Source organism: Bicyclus anynana, chromosome 22, assembly GCF_947172395.1.
Source record: "Bicyclus anynana chromosome 22, ilBicAnyn1.1, whole genome shotgun sequence".
Taxonomy (NCBI): domain Eukaryota; kingdom Metazoa; phylum Arthropoda; class Insecta; order Lepidoptera; family Nymphalidae; genus Bicyclus; species Bicyclus anynana.
The window spans coordinates 3,049,378-3,071,569 of NC_069104.1; the positions used below are offsets into that span (position 1 = coordinate 3,049,378).

The window sequence follows — 22,192 nt, forward strand, 5'->3', positions numbered from 1 at the left end:
ATATCGATATTGAAATATATTACGTTCTTCACTATAAATTCATTCATAACTAAAGATTTAAAGCTGATACATAGATTCCGATCAGTATCAAGCAAGTATCAGCGACTTATATGAGTTTATCTTTAAGTATTTGTCTTGGTGAAAGTAGTAAATATTTAACCGGTAAGCGCATTAACTTAGCATTATCTAGATAATCTCAATTTTAACAATACCGGTATCTTTAATCTACATGACGTGGATTTTCAATTAAGCTTTACAGTGCCCTAGTGAGTTATAGTACCATGCGATTGAGAAGATAAGAGATGTCTTTTTTGCTTACAATATCGGATTTAATTAAATAGCCTTAAAACTTAGAGCTTCATAGAGCCTTGCTGGTTCAATGGTTAGCCTATGTAGTCTTGGATTATTTAAGGCTCTGGGTTCAAATACCAGGTCGGGTCAATGGGTTTTTTCTTCCGATATTCCTTTTTTTATTTGAAATTATATTTAAACATAGAAAATAACTTTTTACATACGAACGCATCATTTTCAGATGTCACATTATTTTGGTTAACGACTTAAGTCATTATGGTGTAACAAAAATATAAACAAAACGTTCATTTTCTTCTTTTGTATGTCAAACGTTTCTGGCATTAAAGAAGTCCTTTAACTAACTAAAAATGACATAAGTTTCTCTACATAAAATTTAGTAAAAAATAAATTGTTTCCATTTGTTGATAAGAGAAAATATAAAACTATCGCTTGGTTTGGAAAACCTTCACTATCTATAGAATAGAATGCCATTTTTTAGAAAATATCAACCTAGTTTTAAAAATCCAGCTAATAAAAATCATGAAAACCTGACTCTGGAAGAGCATTGGTTTTAATGACCCGTAGCCAACATTGGGATGAAAACCTATCCGTGTTGCACTCAGACCAATTACCGTTTGGACTTGTTCGATCGTCCCGCCCTCTCATTCTGAGAGGAGACTCGAGCTCAGCAGTGAGCCGAATATGGGTTTGGACTTGTATCGCTCTCAAATTCATTAACAAAATTGTCAGTCGTTTTTTTGGGGAACAGGTAAACTCACACATTGAAAATATTTAACAACAATAAATATATCCTGTACACTACACACAACTATAAATTTAAATAGTAATACACATGAAATTTTAACACAATGAAACATCGATTCTGTAGACGCAGTTTATAGTATAGAGACGTTAGATCGTGATCTTATACTTTTGACAGAGGGGTAAAGTCTAGCGAGGCATGTCCTTTGGTAATCGGTCTGAGGTGTTACGATACGACAAGGTTGAATAACGCCTTAGCAAACTCTCCGAAATATTTAAATTCTGTAAAATACAGACAAAGTAGTAACTTTTCAGGTTAACATAACCAGGTAAACTTAACATTCCTAAGAATTAATAAAAATAATTATGTATGTCATTCAATTTCTAAGTAAGATTCTGGCTAACTATTCATTGGTAGTTTAATATCTGATCTCCTTTCGTAAAGTATCATGACATCCGTCTGATTTTAATTTCAACGGTGATATTTTTAATTTTGTCCCGGTTATTCCTTCCGGTTCTAGCCGGCTATAGCGGCGGGGTAGCGGTGACAAATGGTTTCCTTGGCTATTTGGGATGGTCCAAATTAACCGACCGGAAGATATCACTGAAACCAAGACGTGAAATAAGAATACGAAAGTATTTGCCGAGAGTTTTATAGACCTTTTTAGATATACGCGGTACATTTTTGGAGTTTACTCCGAATCGATTTTTCATATATAGCCCCGGTAAGAAAACGCCCCCCCCGCGACCTGCTGCACCTCGGTTGCGCACCTTTCACTTTTCGGGCGGAAGTATTGATACGTACATAGTGTATGCTGCGGGGCAAAATACACCTTTTTAGACAGTCGATCTGAGGGCCTAGTGGCAGTTTGATACTGTTACTATCACGTTAAATTAAACACAATTTTTTTTAATTCCATATAAATTTGTGTTTACGTGAACGCGATAGTAACGTCGGAGCTGACACACACTTTTTATTATACCTTGCACATGTCCTGTACCTTTACTGTGATCTCGTCTGATGTTAAGTGACGATGCAGAAGCAGGCTTACTTGGTAGAGGGTACAGGTTATTCTACCCATATACCTCTGACGATTTTTACGTCTAGATACTTCATCGTACCGGTACGCTAAATCGTTTAACACTACGAGCGTAGAAACTCTGCTAGCATGGAGTCGGAGGGCCTGAAGAACTAAGAGTTACGAAACTCTAAGAAAACATAACACCTGTCACTCTGCTTAAAAAGAGACGATGGAACCGATGGTTAGCAGGTTGACACGGTGATAATGGTTGTAATTCACGTCTGGGTGACCTTAAGAAAAAAATCGAGGGTCTATAATTCTTTGTCCACGATTACATTGTTTGTATATTTGATGATCTGTCTATGGAATTGCAATGCTATTTGCTAGTTCTTCCTTAGTAATATGACTGAATACATAATACTAGTAATGTATAGAAATGCCGACGATCATTAAGATCGTCTAGCGAATTAAATTGTGGTTATTTTATAGTGTAGGTGCGTGGCCAACGGATGTGTTGCGTGAAATACATCGTATGTTACGCCAATTTGTTCAAAATAAAAGATATTTCGCACGTAAAAAGTCTGAATGATTGATTTGACGGTGCATTTGTCAGCGGTGATTCGTATCTTAGTGTCTAGACTGTTTTTTACTACGTTTTATTAATAACATGAAGCTAGGTACCAATCCCACTCGTTGCAACTTGAGCTTCGAGTGTCGAGACTCATTGATTTACGTTTGGACATTTCTTTTGATCGAGTTCGTAAAAGGTTCTTTCTCCGACGAAAACTCCCAATCTGGATTGCGGATTTGCTCAACTGAAAAAGACGTGTACATAACGTCTTTTTCAGTTGAGCAAATCCGCAATCCAGATTGGGAGTTTTCGTTTTTAAAATGCAGAGTTGTCAGGGAAGCTTATTGTATATAGTATGATTTGAAAGCGATTACTTTTTCTTGAAATTAATTATTACTCTCTTCGTCGTCTCTCGTCTTACAGTTTCTACGCTAAACTGTAAGGCAAATTTTGAAGGAATTGAAACAGCGCCATCTAGTGGCCCTACTCCAGAACTGTTTCAATTCCTTATAAATCGGGTTTACAGTTACGCGATAGTCACAGTATGAAAACATTAAAAACTGCCACTAGGCACACTGAGCTAATTCAGAAAATATTTAATCCTAAATTGTCCCGAGCCGAGGACAAGACCTCTATGAAAACTATATTACTAATTGCGCTAAAACGTCGTCAAAAAGTAACTTAGTTTCATAGTTGCAAGTGCACTGTCACTTATGGCGTTTCTGAGTGCTTTATTATCTTACCCTGTCAGTTTCCTTGATCAATGTTTGCTAAAAGCGGTGGCTTGGGTAAAGAACTAAATTCGGCCCATTTCCGCAAACTTTAAGGTAAGTTCATTGAGTGGACTATGATTAGGTATTACTTATTAGCCTATTTTAAAGGCTACTCCATTTTTAGCTTGCGTCTCGAGCCTGGTGTTTGGTAGTCCTTACAAGAGGCTTATGTTCAGCAGTAGACATCCATCGGTAGATAATGATGATGTATAAGAATTGTTGAGCTTAGAGCTTTAGGTCTCCGTGGAACAGTGGCATGCGCAGAGGATATACAGAACGGAGGTCCTGAGTTCGATCCCCGGCTGGACCAGTTATGATTTTTTTTAATTGGTTCAGGTCTGGCTGGTGTGAGGCTTCGGCCGTGGCTAGTTACCCTACTGCCAACGTATTGCCAAGCGATTTAGCGTACGTCGTGTAGAAACCGAAAGGAGTGTGGATTTCCATCTAACTGCTAACAAGTTAGCCCGCTTCCTTCTTAGCTTGCATCATCACTTACCATAAGGTGAGATATAGTCAAGGGTCCACCACGCTGCTGCATTGTAGATAGTTAATGTTAATAAACTCTTATGACTATCTATCTATAACTCACAGATATTAATGACAATGATCAGAACCGACGATTTAATTTGCTCTCGGAGGCACAGGCGTAAAACCACCAACTTTGTAATTCCGAAACTCCGAAAAGTATCTCATATAGGATCGACCCAGGACTTCATAATACGAAACCACATAAATTAACTAGTGGACCAAAGTGGCATTAGCGAATACTAATTATTATTTTTGGCAATTTGTCTTACTTTTCTTCGAATTAATTACTACAATTTACTTTTTATATTCTTGGCATAATATTGTGTAATGTAGTAAATTGTAGATCAAGGGAGATAGATGCGCAGGCGTCGGAAACAAGACGAATCTGCTGCGGGCTAATTTAATGAGACTCAATTACGACGGAGATAAACTCGACGAGTTGTTTGTCTAAATCTCGGTCTGGCGGTTAGGTCATGTCTGTGATCACATTCCTTTGTATTTGTTGTGAATTATGATAGGTGTTAGATAAAGAATATTGGCTTAATCTTTATATTGAACTTGAACTTTACTGGCAAATATAAATATCCAAAGATTAATCCACATTGCGATATAGATTAACAAAACACTTCCATGTCATCATCATCCATTTTGTATTTTTACTCATATATTCTTTACAAGTTAGCACTTGACCACAATTTCGCCTGATGGTAAGTGATGGTGGAATCTTGGATGGAACTAGCTTGTTAGGAGTAGGATGAAAATTTAAAAAAAAATCTTTTAACGTAGTAGCTATCCAAGAAATTAACCTAATGGTCAATCTTGGACTTCAAACGCATACTTGATTTATACTTTACGCACACATTAAAAATGCGTCTGGCCATAAAAACTGCAGACACTACAATTTCCTTCATTACGTCTTTAAAACATCTAGTTAACAATGGCCCATAGTGACTGCATTTCTGCTAATAGCTCCAAACAAGCCAGACGCCGGTTTGAATATTTTTTTGTCTACGTACGAAGGGTCACCCGCCATATTGGATTTATTTATAGAGGCGCGTGCGCATCTTTCGGTGGCTTTCAATTAGTTTGATTTGTGGGAAATCGATTTCATGGAACACGTTGGTGCTCATACGAAAGTCAACACGTGAGAGACATTCATTAAGTTTTGGGATCGTTAATTTTGATTGAAAGTCAATAAACAAACGGATATATATGCATACTTGGGAATTAAAATATTGAATCATTATAAATTCTCAATTTTTAAGCGAGATTTGTAAAAAATTTAATCACATGAGGACGAAATCGTGGGCGTCAGCTAATTTATATAATTACCAGCGACAAAATCTTCCTTCATGATCTTTTGTTAGACTACAAAAATCTAAATCAGTTTTATCTACTTGATAACCTAAAGCTTTCACCTTCACTCAGGAAGTTATTTATCTTGTAATGAATTAAACCACTATAACCAACGAAACCAAAATTAATCATTGTAAAATAAGATTAAAGAATAACTATTGAGTACATTGTCAGCCCTTCTCAGATCCTGTCTTCCGAAAAAGTAGTAGAATTACAAACAGACAAAACTGAAGATTTTAAACTTATTTCGTGGTTGTTCATTATGAACCCGTTTAAATAGACAAAACTGAAGCTTCTAAGGTGCTTGTCCACTTGGGGGGCCATGTGTAATAATTATGAATTTTGAAATTTAAATTTTTTTTTAATTTTGAAACCTTTTAGTAGGTACAGTTATCACTAGGACCTAACAAGACAAGTTTTATTTATCCCCGATAAATCTTTGGCTCCTGTGGGATTTTTGATTTTCTATTAGCAGTAAAAATACGTTATATCAGCGCAGTTGATAGACTAAACAGTTCCATATTCAAATAGACAAGGATTATAATTAGCGACGTTTGTAATAAAGTCCTTTTCATGAAAAAAGATCCCTAGACGCGGCGCTAATGTCTCACGGCCAGTTTCTTCATCGCAAGTAACAGTCAAAGTGTCGTCATAAATTCACTGAAAAATAAAGTCTTCTTTACTACTTACTACTTTTACTGTTACTTTAGCTTTGAAGAAACTGGTTGTTAGTGACTCTCATTGACATTTGGTAATGGCGGTATTATTGTCATTTGTGTAAGGCGCTGTCAATTTTTGTTCAGGTTTTAGCAACGGGACTTTTTTCATGAAAAGGACTCTACAAATGAGCTGTAACGTAATCGCAGGAGGAACGCCGAAACGTGGGTTCGAAGCCCGAAATCTATACGGGAGGAAACGGATGTGACGTTGTCGCCTTTTTAATAATTCTATTTTATATTCCGGTCGCGTCTACGATTGTGGCGATTAAAAATAAAGAATCTCTTTTCATCTCGCCGTACGGTTTCCTATATGAAAAATTTGCTTTTGAAGTTCCTTACAATTTAGTTTCATAATTCATCTTTAATATTACTTTCTCGTGCGTAGGAATTACAATATGCTTCTCAGTTTTCTATGAAGTCTTTTGTAGTGTCTTTATTCTACAGATTCTGGTAGATTCTAAATAGACTTCCTGTCTTAGTTCTAAGACTAATCTCATGCTCAATTTCCAAGATTGTTATAACTAGAATTTGCCTTGTGAGTTCAGTTATTGGCTTGTGTGAGGACACCATAAGGAGAACTTAGATTGAGTTGACGTTGGTTGTAGAATATATAGCCGTCGGTTCAAATCATTATTATCAACATCTGATAGAGTTCGTCTATCTGTCTAAACCTAACATCCCCTCTAAGAATGCAGGCCAATTCACTAACTATGACGTAGTTGGAAGAGTAGGACATATAAGAAATTTACCAACGAGCTATTATTAGTAATTCTTAAGTCGCTTAACTTCGTATTCACTATTTATTTAGTGCTGATCAAAACAGAGATTATAGTTAAAAAATGTCATCTGGTGCCTACTAACAATCATACTTTGATATCATAGAGAAGGTAGATGACATTGCCCAGTTGACGTTGTAATCTTTAAAACAAAGGGCAAACAGTAGGCTTATGTTGTGTTGGCTGTTTATTTTGGCTGTGGCTTTGCTTTTTTGCGATGAACGTCTAATGCTGAGCTGTAAACCCTTTCTGTTTGGTGTCACAGACAGTCTAATATTTAAGATAGAGTGTACACTATTATGTGACACTAAAAATTAATTAACATATTTTCTTTCTTGTCTTGCTTTATGAAATACTTACAGAAAATGCGGTTGTTATTGAATTGATGTTAATTATATTATGTAGCTAACATAAGTCAAAGTTAGTGAATTTGCCGGTTGGTCCATTGTGTGATAAAATTGGCTGATGATAACGATACCTTACAACCGTTTATATAAGTTGTTAGGTACAGTTTGATATTTACAGAAACTAAATCAGCTGACAAATGGGAATGTATTTATATATGACGATTTATCTAAAACGTACTCTGCCAAGACGGTTGTTGTACGTGCCCCGATATTAGTTATGACAGAAAATTACACCATCACTTGTAGTACAAGAGTCAGTGTTTCGCAAACTTAAGAACAGTACCTATAGTAAGTTGTCCATATTAATGCTAGATTTACATACCTACATAATTTTCAGATTTGCTGAAATACCGAAAATTTATATAAAATTTTAGTAGCTTTAAAATTATATACAACTAGCTGATGCCATGCGGTTTCATCCTCGTGGTTCCCGGAGATAATATATAGCTTATAGCCTTCCTTCATAAATGGGCTATTTAACACTGAAAGAATTTTTGAAATCGGACCAGTAGTTCCTGAGATTAGCGCGTTCAATCACACAACCAAACTCTTCTGCTTTATAATATTAGTACAGATCTGCCATTAAATATTTCTAGAAAAAAAGAATATTTTGATATATCAAAATGGCAAACATGCTGAAATTACGTTTTGAAAGTCAATTTCGACTTCTAGGCACGCCCAAATGAACCCTCGAAGGGAATAGGACTTCCATTTGTCCAACGGCAGATGAAACAATATACATTAGTGTGGACATAATAGCCCAGTGGATATGATCTCTGTCTCCGATTCTGGAGGGCGTAGGTTCGAATCCGGTCCAGCTTCCAACTTTTCAGTTAAGTGCTTTTAAGAAATTTAAATATTGCGTGTCTCAAACGGTCAAGGAAACGTCCTTAACTTCGTTAAGGAACCTGCATACATAGAAAATTTTCTTAATTCTCTACGTGAGTGAAGTCTGTCAATCCGCATTGGCCAGCGTGGTAGACTATTGGTTAACCCCTCTCTTTCTAAGAGGAGACTCGTGCTCAGCAGTGAGCCGAATAAAGGTTGATAATGAGTGTGGATTACGCTAATATACGGAACACTGGCTCTTAGTCTATTGGAGAGGAAACGACGCTATTTCCATACGTCATACGCCAAAACTAATGTAACGGTCGTCATGCGACACCCTCAACCGCACAAACTTATTCATCACTTCAACAACTTTCTCAAATTCTTTATTATTTAACCTCTAAAGCTCAAAATGGTTAAGCAACTTCTTTTTCAATGGTAAAATAGAATGGTTGGCCATGCAGTATCGTTTTTACAAACGACATCGATACTTGACGCCCCGTGTCTTGCAGTTTTTTGATTGCTTTATTTATAAAATTTTAAATATTTTAATGGTTTTGTTGCCAAAGTTTTTTTTTGGAGAAAAAGAAAGAAACGCTTTTTTTGTACAAGACTAACAGATGCAAAGTATCGTGTGAATAAGCCCTTACATCTTATTTTGTTGTGAGTATCAGCTGCGGTTTTTTAAAAGCTTTTTTATTATCACTATAGGTACCTACTACTTGTATACTATATTTTATTCATAATTCTATATTTTGTAGAAAAGGCTTCCTTAATTTTTTATTGATTTGCTTACTTACTGTAGTTTATTAATATTTTTCACTATTTTTGTAGAGAATGCTTCTATGCAAAGTAGCTTCCTCATTTTCACTGAGATTATAAATTGTTATTATTTTTAATATTTAATAATTTGCATACTACAATTTTACAATACAAGCAGACACCCGCGTAGTTGCTGTATGTAGGAATGTGGGGATAAAATTATGTTATTAAAATGTTATTAGCAGATAATGTAGCTTTCCATTGCTGTAATTTTTTTACTACTGTTTCAGAAAACATTTACCTGCTACAAACAAACAAACAAAAACTCTTTTATCTCTAAAAAAATATTAGATAAGAATTAAAATTACACACGTAAATAAAAGAAATTAATCATAGACAGATGTTATGATGATAGTAGAGAAAATGATTCGTAAACTAAAGAATTAACTTTCGGAGAAAAAAAAAACGTGTTGAAATAATAAACGGGACAGAAACAATGTTGAAGATAATCTTGATTTATAAGCTATGTACGTATTTGTAAGATAATTTATTGAACAAACTGCGCCTGTAGAAATAGTCATAATATATTATGCTTCACTGAATTCTCAAAATACTTGAGTATTATAAATATCTTTCAACTGACATATTAAAAGAGGTTATTGATATTTGTAGACAGTGGTGTTTGTAAACTTAAGAAATCATTACAAATATAATAGAAATAAAAATTGTGTAGGTACCTACCACTCAAATCCACCCGCCATTGACGGTCAATTATTTTCACGTTTCTGAAAACGGCAGTACCCACGCGGCATACTATACAAGTCATATACGCAGTGACCAACACACGATCAATTATAGTCGTGGGTGCTACAGAAACGTGAGAATAATTGACCGTTTGTGGCTAGCATTAGACTTCATTAGGCGAAATAGCAGTAAACGGCTAATTATTCTAACTTTATCATTGAATAAATAATCGTTTTAACATAAAAATGGAACCAACTTCAAAGACGTATTTAAATCATATTGATTTTAACACAAAATTACTAAACCAATTTTCAAGAAATTGAAATGGGACTAATCTGGAGTTTACTATGGATGGATATTTACCCTTTCGAATAAAAAATAATGTTCAAGATTGGTTAATAAATGACGAACTAATTAAAAACAAAAACAAGATGTTGTAAAATGGGTAAAACGAATTAATTTATTCTTTACAGCAAACAGTACTTAACTACGAGCTTGTTATATCTACTGTGCTACGAGTATGAAATAATTCAAAGGCTGAGTCCACATCTAACGTGATGTCGCATACTTGTAACTACTACTAAAAATTGTACTATAAATGATGAATTAATGTAATATAGAGTTTGAAGATGACATTTGGTGTTAATAATGATAAAGTCAAAATTCAAAGTTAAAATTCATCAATTTGAATTACCTAGACTTAGTTTACTAGTGCTTTTGTAACGTCTTAATAAAGATAAAACTAATTGATACCTTCAACATCTGTTGGTTTATTCGCAAAAAAAAATATTCGGATAAAACCAACTGAGTCTGCACAGACTTATTACATTATAATTTTATTATTTCTATTATAAAGGAGAAAGTTTGTGTGTAAGTGTGTGAGTGATGTTTGTTTTTCTGTTACGCTGTGGCTAATAAAGCGATTTGGCTGAAATTTGAAATGGAAATAGATTTTACTCTGGTTTAACACATAGGCTACTTTTCCTGGATTCTACGCTGAAGAATCTGGCGTCCGCTAGTCTATACTAATATTATAAATGCGAAAGTAAGTCTGTCTGTCGGTCTGTCACCTTTTTACGGCTAAGCCGCTGGTAAGGTGCACCTTGGAGCAGAAAATGGACTACTTTTTTCACGGAATAATCTACGGACTAAAAAAAACTGATTTTACGCGAACGAAGTTGCGGGCGTCCGCTAGTTTATCATAAAGTAACAAAGTGACAAAACTTTTAATCTATCCGTCAAATTTCAGAAGGAAAAATAAATCATTGTGGCTAATAGTCGCAGAGACGTTACGTTAGGTGTGAACCCACCTTAAGGTTTCTGTTCGCTCTTTTAATTAAGTTTATCTTCTTGACATTTAGAAACAAAGGTCAGTGTTGAGTCGACAACAGTTTAACGACTTCCTAGTTCCCGCAGGAACTCGTCATTTGCCTCCTGATGTATTAATTGCTGAAAAACGGATAGCTTGAGTAAACACAGCCGGTGGGAGATCTTCCTCATGTTTCTGTTTAGAACAGTAAATTAGACAACACCAAAGTTTATTTACTGACAAGGTTTTAACAGCCTCCATGGCGCAGTATGTGCGGTAGATTTACAAAGAGGGCCTGAGTTCGATCCCCGGCTGGGCCGATTTAGATTTTCTTTTGTCGGCCATGGCTAGTTACAACCTTACCGGCAAAGACGTACCGCCAAGTGATTTAGCGTTCTGGTGTGATGTCGTGTAGAAACCGAAAGGAATGTGGATTTCATCCTATTCCTAATAAGTTAGCCCGCTTCCATCTTAGATTGCATCATCACTTACCACCAGGTGAAATTATAGTCAAGGGCTAACTTGTAGAAGAAAAAAAATTAGCTCAGCGAGTCGCGAAGATAAAGTGGCAATGGGCGGGGCACATAGCTCGAAAAGCCGATTAGAGAAAAAAAATAATAATAATTAGCTTCGAAGAGCCGATGGACGTTGTCCCTAGGTGCTGGAAAGGCAACCCCCCACTAGGTGGACCGAGGACATCAAAAGGGTTGCAGGGAGCCGCTGGATGCTGGCGGCTCGAGACCGTTTTGTTTGGGAGACCATTCAAGAGGCCTATGTCCAGCAATGGACGTCCATCGGCTGTAAATGATGTTGAGAGACCTAATTAAGAAGTACCTTAGCATACGGGCGTATAGTAATTAAATCCAACGAATCATATTTCTTTACTAATAAACCCGTCGACGCTTCAGCGGGCGGCAGGTCTTTTACCAACATCGTTACTGAGCTTCTAATAAAAGTGAGTTATGCTTATGACATACGACATCAAGATATAAATACTACGCTAAAAGACAAATAACGCGTGCCGCATGAGAAATGAGTTGGTGTGAGAAAGCTTCGGAGAATCCAACTGAATTAGGATGTTTAAGAGTGTACAATATGTAATTTGGTGGTTACAAATGGTTCTGGATCTCAGATTCTGAAAAAGTTAGGAGCCTGATATTTGGGTTAATGATATTTCACAGTGTTAGCTTCAAAATACACAATTTGTAAAACTTTTCTCAATAGTTTATTTTTTGAAAAATACGTGTTTTGCTCACATTTTGCTTTCAATCTCAGGAAAAGCAAACTTATTTTCTTAAATTTTTGTTTTGTATAGAAAATTAGGTATATATCTTGAACATGGCCATTTTGTTTTTCGTTATGTTGTTTAATTTACTTGCAATTAGGTAAACATGGTTTTGGTATATCGTACCGACACGTTGCGCGCTCTTAATAACACACACACTTTTGGCTGGTAGGAGACTTCGGCCTTACCTAGTTATCACCCTACCGACAAAGACGTACCGCCAAATATTCTGGTACGATGTCTTGTAGAAACCGAAAGGAGTGTGGATTTTCATCCTCCTCCTAACAAGTTAGCCCGCTTCCATCTTAGATTTCATCATCACTTACCCTCAGATGAGATTGTAGTCAAGGGCTAACTTGTAAAGAATAAAAAAAAACTCTTTCGGTTTCTACAGGACGTCGTACCGGAACGCTAAATCGCTTGTCTTTGTCGGTAGGGTGGTAACTAGCCCCGGCCAAAGTCTCCCACCAGCCAGACCTGGACCAATTAAGAAAACCTCAATCGGTCCAGCCGGGAATCGAACCCAGGACTTCCGTGTTGTAAGCCCACTGCGCCATGGAAGCCGTCAAGGTCGGATCTAGTTGACGTTTGTCGCAGACAATAACAAAATAAATCTAGTTAATCTTCAGTAGGTATTTATAGTAGAGATGATAATAACTCAAACATAAACTGTAATGATGAACTGCAAACACCGTCCACGCGAAAAGATTAAGAAAAATGTAAATCATAACAGAACATAGTTAAACTGCCATTACCGCGAACTGTGCGAGTCTTTTGTAAATCCATGTAGCGTGTTTGATAGCTTGGAGTTGTTCCAATGGAATAGGAGCCTGAGTTGGCCTGACCTTCCTCATGATGTTTTTTTTTCCTGGAGGAGGAAAAAATCCCTGCGGACTTCTGCCTGTCGACAGGTGGATGGAGGAGGATGGTGGTGGAGGATGTCCAACTTGCACGGACTAAAATAACCTCCTCTGTACTCCAAAGGTGGCACGGGACCGCAATGCATTACTTCATGCCCTCTTACGAATTTTCTCTTTTCCTCTTCTCATCTTTTTCTCTAATCTATCTCTCTCTCTCATTGTCTCTCTTATCATTTGTGCATATGCGTGCCACTCTCCTTCGCTGTTTAGGATAAGCGTTATCAAATTTACGGCGCTGTGCGTTCCCTCATGATATGCAAGGTCCTATAAAACCTACCTAGGTACAGTACAGTTCGATGCAAACTTTATTTAACGTCTTGGATGCTGATAGATAAAGTATGGGCGCGGCTGATGCTCTGCCTCCACCCACGCCCCTTCGTTACCGCTGATATCTAAATTCATGTGTTGGCTGCTTTACGTACATTCACGTGGTAAAGTTTGCAAAGTACCTACTATACACTAGGTAAATTACTAGGTATTGTTTTTGTATCCATATTCTCAACTGTTCAAAAATAAAACGTGTTTTTTTTATATTTTCTAAAATATCGCTAGAAATCATTTGCCAGTTTAGCTTCGTGACAATAATTCTTCGCTGACGAGTAAACATGACTTTTCATAATAAGCCGAGGAAAATATTAAAAAATACTCTTTATATTTGATCGTTTGAGTGTATGCTTCCTCAAAGCCACCACGTTCCAAATTCAAAAGTTGCCTATCGTGAATATCTATATACAATCATCAGTGCACAAACATCCAGCTTATAAATAATAAAATGAAGTAGGTCTGGCTTGTATAGTCTCTACTTCTACAAAGGTTCACGTGGGCGGTTGGTTTTTCCGTAGATAACGTTTATATGAGTACAGTTTACATTCGTTTATAAACCTCCATGGTTTACATCCAGTTTAATATTGTTTATCACATCATAACACTTTCGGAAAATTTGGAACTGGTGAAATCGGTGACCTTTTCTTTGCATTAGCACAAAACGCACTGAGACTTGATGTAATTATAATGTTAATGAGTTTACAAATGATAATAAATCTTGGTGTTGAACTGTATTATACGACTGTGTGCTTAGTTTTAAATAAGTTTGTAAAATGGTGGTAAACAAAAAAAAATAAACCTTGGCTTTGGAACACTTGTAACTTTAATTTTAAGTTTTCGACTATTATTACCACCATTAGATTAAAGCCTCTTAAAAAGGCTCAGAGTCAGTGAGGGTTTGAGCAAACTAAACTTGAAGTATCGAATCAGAAAAGAGGAGATTCGCAGAAGAACCAAAGTTACCTCAACGAAAGTTAATTTTTTTTTTATTCTTTACACGTTAGCCCTTGACTACAATCTCACCTGATGGTAAGTGATGATGCAATCTTAGATGGAAGTGGGCTAACTAGTTAGAAGGAGGATGAAAATCCACACCTCTTTCGGTTTCTACACGACGTCGTACCGGGACGCTAAATCGCTTGGTGGTACGTTTTTGTCGGTAGGGTGTTAACTAGCCAGGCCGAAGACTCCCACCAGCCAAAAAAAACCATCCCTCTGCCAGCCATCTGTAAAAAACTGCATGAAAATCCATTCAGTATTTCAGATTATAAACATATATAATGCGGATTATACATCGTCGTCGTCGTTATCAACCCATATACGGCTCACTGCTGAGCTCGAGTCTCCTCTCAGAATGAGAGGGGTAGATTATACATAAAGATTTAGATTTATATAAAGAAGAGATACTTTTCTCATTAACTCTTATTTTGTAGTAAACATAGATAAAGGATAATAGGTAACTCTTTGATTGAAGGGAGATTTAGACAGTTAAGCTAAGTCTTTTATTACAATTTAAAAATTTATGTTCAACCTATATTTAGTTTGAATTATTCTTTGTAAATTACTTATACAGATAACAATCGTATGTAAATATAAGATTCGATATCCCAGATTAAGATAAACCGTTTATAAAGTAAAGCCATTGTTCCAAAGTGTACAATACAAATAACACACTGCGTGGATTGGACGTTGTAAGACAATTAGAGATCTCTTCCCAGTAAGAATAATTCTGAATAATTCAATAAATAATTTGAGAACAATGAGGCCACACGCATTTTAGTTGAACGGATTGAAGTAAATAAGCGTAGGACCTATCAAAGTCAAAGTCAAAATTCATTTATTTCAATTAGACTTAGTTTACAAGCACTTTTGAAAGGTCAAGATTATGTCATAATTTAATTTTATCTAATGGTGGTAATAATATTCGAACACTTAAAACTAAAGTTACGAGGATTCCAAACGCGCCTTGGTCCGAAAAGAGCCCACAACAAACTCAGCCAAGGTTTTTCGACTAATCAAATAAAGATTTTGAGGTAGAATAAAAGTCAAAATGAAAATAATTTATTTCAAGAATCCATATAGACACGCTTTTAAAAAGCTTAGTCTTTGGTTCTATACCACCGGCACCGGCACCGGTTTTTTACTACAATCGCACCTGATGGTGAGTGATGATGCACTCTAAGATGGAAGCGGGCTAAGTTATTAGGAGGAGGATGAAAATCCACACCCTTTTTCGGTTTCTACACGAACTACCGGAACGCTAAATCGCTTGGCGGTACGACTTTGTCGGTAGAGTGGTAACTAGCCACGGCCGAAGCCTCCCATCAGCAAAAACTTACATTTGTTACTTACATCTATCTAGTAATTAAGTATACAGTGTCAGTGTGAATAGACACTCGAATGATGTTTTTCTGCAGAATCCTTAATCCTTAATACCTATTTTTTACAGAGTAGGTAAAGATAAGTCCAATATGGAAGATGTTTTTAAATAAATAGGTAAATGGTAAAAATATGACGTCACTGGTAAACAAAGACTAATTTCAAGTCTTCGTTCAGTTAAGTGACTCCTTCCAAATTAATCGTTATCAGATAATTTAAAATATTCACGTTTACAGAAAACTTTGGCTGGCTTCCTTTCGCCTTTCCTGTCACTTGCGAATCGCGAATGGAATTAAATAATCAAAAAATTCCAAAACCGACGGTCAGTTTTGTTCTCACGGACTTTGTCGCCATTGTTTTTGTAAGAAACAAAAAGACTATCGATTGAGTCTTGAGAAAGGTTTTTTGGACTCAAGGGCACAGGTTTGCATCTGTTCAACATGTGCACCAAATCGGACTATTGGGTTTTGCAAAAAGATAGTGATGTCTACTGACAATGTATCGATAGATCGAAATGGAATTTAAACGTAAGCGTCTGCATTACAGGCACACAGTGTTGCTTGCCAGGAGTGTAGATTTGGGAGGGGGGGGATGTTCTTTGTAAGATGACTGACTTACCACTAAAACCCTCGCGCATATTCGGAGGCTCTAGGACCTCAGGGGCGTACCTACCGTATTAGCTGTATGAACGATACGGGGACCCCGATCTACAGAGGCCCCTTACGTGTGAAAGCAAAAATTAGTAGAATTTTATCTACAATATCTCTTAATCTGGTGCTTCCCGGACAAAAAAAAACATAAAAAACTGCTAAAGAGATTTTCTATTAGGCCCCCTAACTAATGTTTATACAGGGCCCCTCTAAGGAAAGATAGGACAGCTCCTAGCTCTGCTACTCGTGCTGCCGCGATGTTCTTGCGATTTTGCCTTGTCTATCAACACACTGCTCTACTTGCGCAATTAATTGCGACGTCCCGTACTTACTGTCACAAAACCGACAAAATAGGGAGCGATGGGCAGGACGAGCGGCATAAAATAGCGCAGGACGAGCGCCATAAAATAGCGCAGGACGAGCGGCATAAAATTGCGCAGGACAAGTACATGGATAGCCACACGACGTCTCTGTCTACTTACCTCTCTACATTCTGTGCCAGTACTACATATTACCAAAATACGAGGGCAATCCACTAACTTCACCAAAGAACTCTTAAAAAGTTCTAATCTGAAAGTCTCTTTTTATATAACCTATATTTAGTAGGGAAATACTGTTTTAGGATTGGGTACGACAGGCCAACGGGCGGGGATCGAATCACCATCCCTCGATGATGTGTCCCGCTTTACCGTTGAGCTATAGAGGCTCTTCGAGGCTATTGAATTGAGGCTATTGAGGCTCAATGTCTCTGTTTTTGACGTTGAGCAAAAATGAGTGTTGAATAAATAAGACCAGTGATTCATAAACCATTCAATCATTCGTAAAACATTTTAAAAGCTGTAAAAATGTTTATAAATTCTTTGATCAAAGCAATAAAAAATATTTCCCCTCTGCAACTGAAGATTTGTTTTTCACGATTTCCTTGTATTTTATTTGGCTGCTGGCGCCACCACATACCTATTTAACTTCTACATAATATATACCTACTATACTATAAAACTGTAGCATGATGTTGTCTGTACATTAAGATCCATTTGAAAATCATATATCTTCGAACAGTGCGTGTTGCCAGTGATGACTTATGGTTCCGAGACTTGGTCGCTAACTATGGGCCTCATAAGAAGGCTCAGAGTCACACAGCGGGCGATGGAGCGAGCTACGTTAGGAGTATTTCTGCGTGATCGAATCAGAAATAAGGAGATCCGCAGAAGAACCAAAGTCACCGACATACTGAAGTGGCAATGGGCGGGGCACATAGTACGAAGAGACAATGGACGTTGGGGCCCCAAAGTCCTGGAATGGCGACCCCGCACTAGTAAGCGCAGTGTTGGCCGACCCCCCACCAGGTGGACTGACGACATCAAGCGAGTCGCAGGGATTCGCTGGATGCAGGTGGCTTAGTATCGTGATGTTTGGAAGTACCTACAAAAGGCCTATGTCCTGCAGTGGACGTCCATCGGCTGATATGATGATGATGATGATGAAAATTATATTGAGATCAACAAACAATAGATTGGTTAACTATAAACTACCAAATCTATACAAATATTATAAAGAGGAAAGATTTGATTGTTTGTTTGTATGTTTTGAATAGGCTCTGGAACTACTGAACCGATTTTAAAAATTGTTTTACTGTTGGGAAGCTACGTTATCCCCGAGTGCTATAGGCTATGTTTTATCCCCGTAATCCTACAGGAACGGTAATCATTCAGCGTCTGCTAGTAATATATATCTTAAACGAATACAATTTTCATTTCATTAATGGCTTCCCTCAGTCGAAATGATACTAGTAGTAGTCCAAAACCTACATTACGCAAAATCAAAGATAAAAATAGATTGAGATTTAAATAAAATAAGTCAAGATAGAAACTTCCTTTTTTTTAAACTAGCGGACGCCCGCGACTTCGTCCGCGTGGAATTTAGTTTTTCACAAATCCCTCGGGAACCATGGATTTTTCCGTGATAAAAAGTAGCCTACGTGATAATCCAAAGTAACATCTATTTGCATTCCAAATTTTAGCCAAATCGCTTCAGAAGTAGCGGCGTTAAAGAGTAACAAACATCCATACAAACTTTCGCGTTTATAATATTAGTAGGATTTCACAAAATATGACCAAAATTTAACACAAGTACACTTAAGTAGCTTTATTAAGTGAAAAACTCCATATGAAATGTCTAAATCAGCATTTTACACGGACAAAGTCGAGGAAAAATCTATATTTATATATTCTGAAAGTTGTCGATATGGACAACAAGGACCTCACTGTTCAAAAGCAATAATTCACGGGCCACAAATCTGGAGGGTCATTAAAACTTCAACCGACCCACTACCCAAATAAAGGAATACGACATTGCAGACTGCACTTGTCAATACATACTAGCGTTTTAACCTTGACTTGCAACATTCAGGTTCTAGATGCTCTTGTGTATAAGCACTTGGATGTTTTTAGTTTTTAAGGAATTCCTTAGTGCAGTAATTATGTGTACCTTTTTTACAATCACTAGATTTGCCCGCAGTTTCAGTTTCTCTTATTTATGTGGAAATCATCATCATCATCATGGATCATGCATCACTGCTAAGCTCGAGTCTCCTCTCAGAATGAGAGGGGTTAGGCCAATAGTCCACCGCGCTGGCTCAATGCGGATTGGCAGACTTCACACACGCAGAGAATTGAGAAAATTCTGTGGTATGCAGGTTTCTTCACGATGTTTTCCTTCACCGTTTGAAACACGTGATATTTAATGTCTTAACATGCACACAACTGAAAAGTTGGAGGTACATGCTACGGACCGGATTCACTCACACCCCCTGGAATCGGAGGCAGAGGTCATATCCACTGGGCTATCATGGCTCTCACTAAATAACTACAAGTGTCATAAATGCCATGGTAACAAGAAAAAGAGTAAACAATAATAAAAGCAATTGTACGTGATGCACATGGTCTGAACTCGCCAAATATCGCGTCCACCCTCGTAACTATTGAGGCGTGTGGTTGTAAAAACATTTGCATTATTTTTGGCCAGCAGATTTGCCATCAGGCCATGGCTTTTTGATTCAAGCGACGAAATATGTAAGCATCATGGGAGCGCTTAGAGACTATAGCTTGGCAACTTCGTTCGTAACACTTCCGATGATCCGCGCAGGCCAGGGGGCATGTAACGATGAATGAAAAACCCACCACTGATGCATCTCACTTCCCCGCGCGCACGATTTCACACCCGCGCAGTCTCTCCCCCCGTCACTCGCATATCATGGGAGTGTCATCAACGAACTTGCCAGACTATAGAGCCTGTAGCTAAGTTGGGAGTGACGTTCGTTATCGATAAGTCACGTGATCAACCTTTAAATCGTCATTCCCATACATTTTTAGTTTTCGAAACGTTAGTGTTTGTAGAAAAATAATTAAACTTGGCTTGGCTACAAGCCCTGGTAGGTATTTGTGTAGGTAAATTATACATTGTTCGTCATTGATAAATTGATATAATGGAATCGGATGAATTTTCTTTATAAAGTTGTTTAAAAATTATGAAGCTAGTTTCAGTGTGCCTTAAAACCACATATAAAATTATATAGTTTGTATGATATCTGTAACAAAAAACAGCTGACACAAACAAAAAACACGTACATGAATGTATAAAGCTGTATTTTCATTGTAGTTCACTGCAAAGTCATGGCCCCTAGTAATGAGTTACCATACTTTACGAGATAAGCGTAACAAATTGTTATAGGATGCATTAACAGGTTTAATGCGTGTTATTTGCTTTGCAAAGTTAGGTACGTTGACATTTGAAGAATTGTCAAAATACTTTTTCCAAAGGACGAAAGACAGAGCGAAGGCTAACAATTCGACGTGTATACAGGAAGAAATTTTTTCAAGTACGGATATTTTTATATTTTGTACATAAACAAAATTTAATGAACACGTATTTTTTCTTTTTTTTTTTAACTCAACAATAACAAAGTTATCGTTAGCTAAAGTTTAAACATTTAAACAGAATTTGAGGGTCACCCTATCGCTGTACTAAGTAATAGCACAGTAATAGGCAACTACAAAATCAGCTGGTAGGTACTAGGTTAGCGAGCGCCCGCGCCGAGGGCCGTTGACCTTTCTACGTTTATTTTTGTACCTATTATTTTTTATAATAATTAAAGGTCGTCACTTTTGAGTTGAGAATCGTTTTTCCCTTCATACTTTATTCGGCTTAGGACCATCAATAATGCGTAGTAATAATAAAAATTATAAACTTTCGATTGGAATAATGAAATACAAATGATGATTATTATTACGCAAACTTTTGCATTAAAGGATGATTCGACTTAAATGCGCAAGCGACGGCAGATTGTCTGTCACTGGTCGCCCATCGGCAATTCGGCAGGCGTCCTCAGGGATTTTTCGATCCCCTCACCCCTGCCACCCCCGTCAGCCGAAGCCGAAGCGATATGACTACTGCCGGTATTTCTTTGTCGGCGTCTTACAAAGTGCCGCCAGCAGTTGCGCAGTTTGTTTGGGAATGTGTCCATTATTTTGTTATTTCTGAGACATAAATTGAAAAAAAAAATTACATAAAATGTATCGAACTGTTTGTAGATTTATGTTCTATTAATGATACAGAACCACGAAAAAAAATGTCCGCACTAAAGTCCGAATCACCCTGTATATTTTTTTAAGTAATTGAACACTTGTAACTATAAAAATATATTGAAAAGTCCTATTTTTATATTTTTTTTAATCAGAAAAGGTTTCGAATTAGGTCCCATATAAATTTGGAAAAAAAATCCAACCTCTAACTCTCTCTGTTTAACACGATACTATAGAATGAGAGAGAAAGATAGCGGTGAATTCGAAACTCGCACTTGCGAGTTATACAAAACATAGTTAGAGAATAGCCGTGCAGATTTCGGTATACTGAAAGCCCTCACAACCGCAGAGGTGTGAGGATAGAGGTTACAGCTTTCTGTGGTTTCTGTCGCCTGCCGTGAAAACTGTCAGGGTCTTTGGGTTGGCTTATAAGCCAAAGAATGTAGACCTTATTTGACGGCCTCAGTGGCACAGTGGTATGCGCAGTGGACTTACAAGACGGAGGTCCTAGGTTCGATCCCCGGCTGGACCATTGAGGTTTCCTTAATTGGTCCAGGTCTGGCTGGTGGGAGGCTTTGGCCGTGGCTAGTTACCGCCCTACCGACAAAGACGTATCGCCAAGCGATTTAGCGTTCCGGTACGACGTCATGTAGAAACCGAAAGGGGTGTGGATTTCATCCTCCTCCTAACAAGTTAGCCCGATTCCATCTTAGATTGCATCATCACTTACCATACCAGGTGAGATTGTAGTCAAGGGCTAACTTGTAAAGAATAATAAAAAAAAACCTAAAAGACCATACCTGAAAGGCCGGAGGAGTGGATGCAAGTTGTCTCCGCCTATATTATATTTATTTATTTATAGTTTTTTATATGAGGGTAGTTCCTATTCTAGTTAATTAGTTAGTAAAACCTTGGGCTCGCCACATTTAGTAGGTATAAAAAAAGGCTTGCTTTAGTTTATTAAAATCACTTATATTGTTCCAGATGAGAATTACACTGTGATAGCAGCGTCGACGAATGAGAGGCTGCGACTGGTCTGCGGACTGAAGCCGAGGAACCAGGTGCACACCGTCCGGTGGCTGATTGACGGGAAACCCCTCGACAACCAGCTGAGGCCGAGAGTTGTGCAGCTAAAACAATGGTTAGTCACAGAATCCTACTAATATTATAAACGCGAAAATTTGTATGGATGTTTGGATGTTTATT

The 22,192-nt window shown here is 37.3% G+C and overlaps 1 protein-coding gene across 2 annotated transcripts in view; it reads left to right on the forward strand.

The window, feature by feature from the left end:
• Positions 1–22,192, forward strand: part of LOC112044537 (fibroblast growth factor receptor homolog 1) — a 103,567-nt gene that overhangs the window by 59,056 nt on the left and 22,319 nt on the right. For both annotated transcript variants that reach the window (XM_024080418.2, XM_024080419.2), the window contains exon 3: positions 21,971–22,127. In XM_024080418.2, the coding sequence (XP_023936186.2) occupies positions 21,971–22,127 (157 nt within the window). The remainder of the gene's footprint in view (positions 1–21,970; positions 22,128–22,192) is intronic.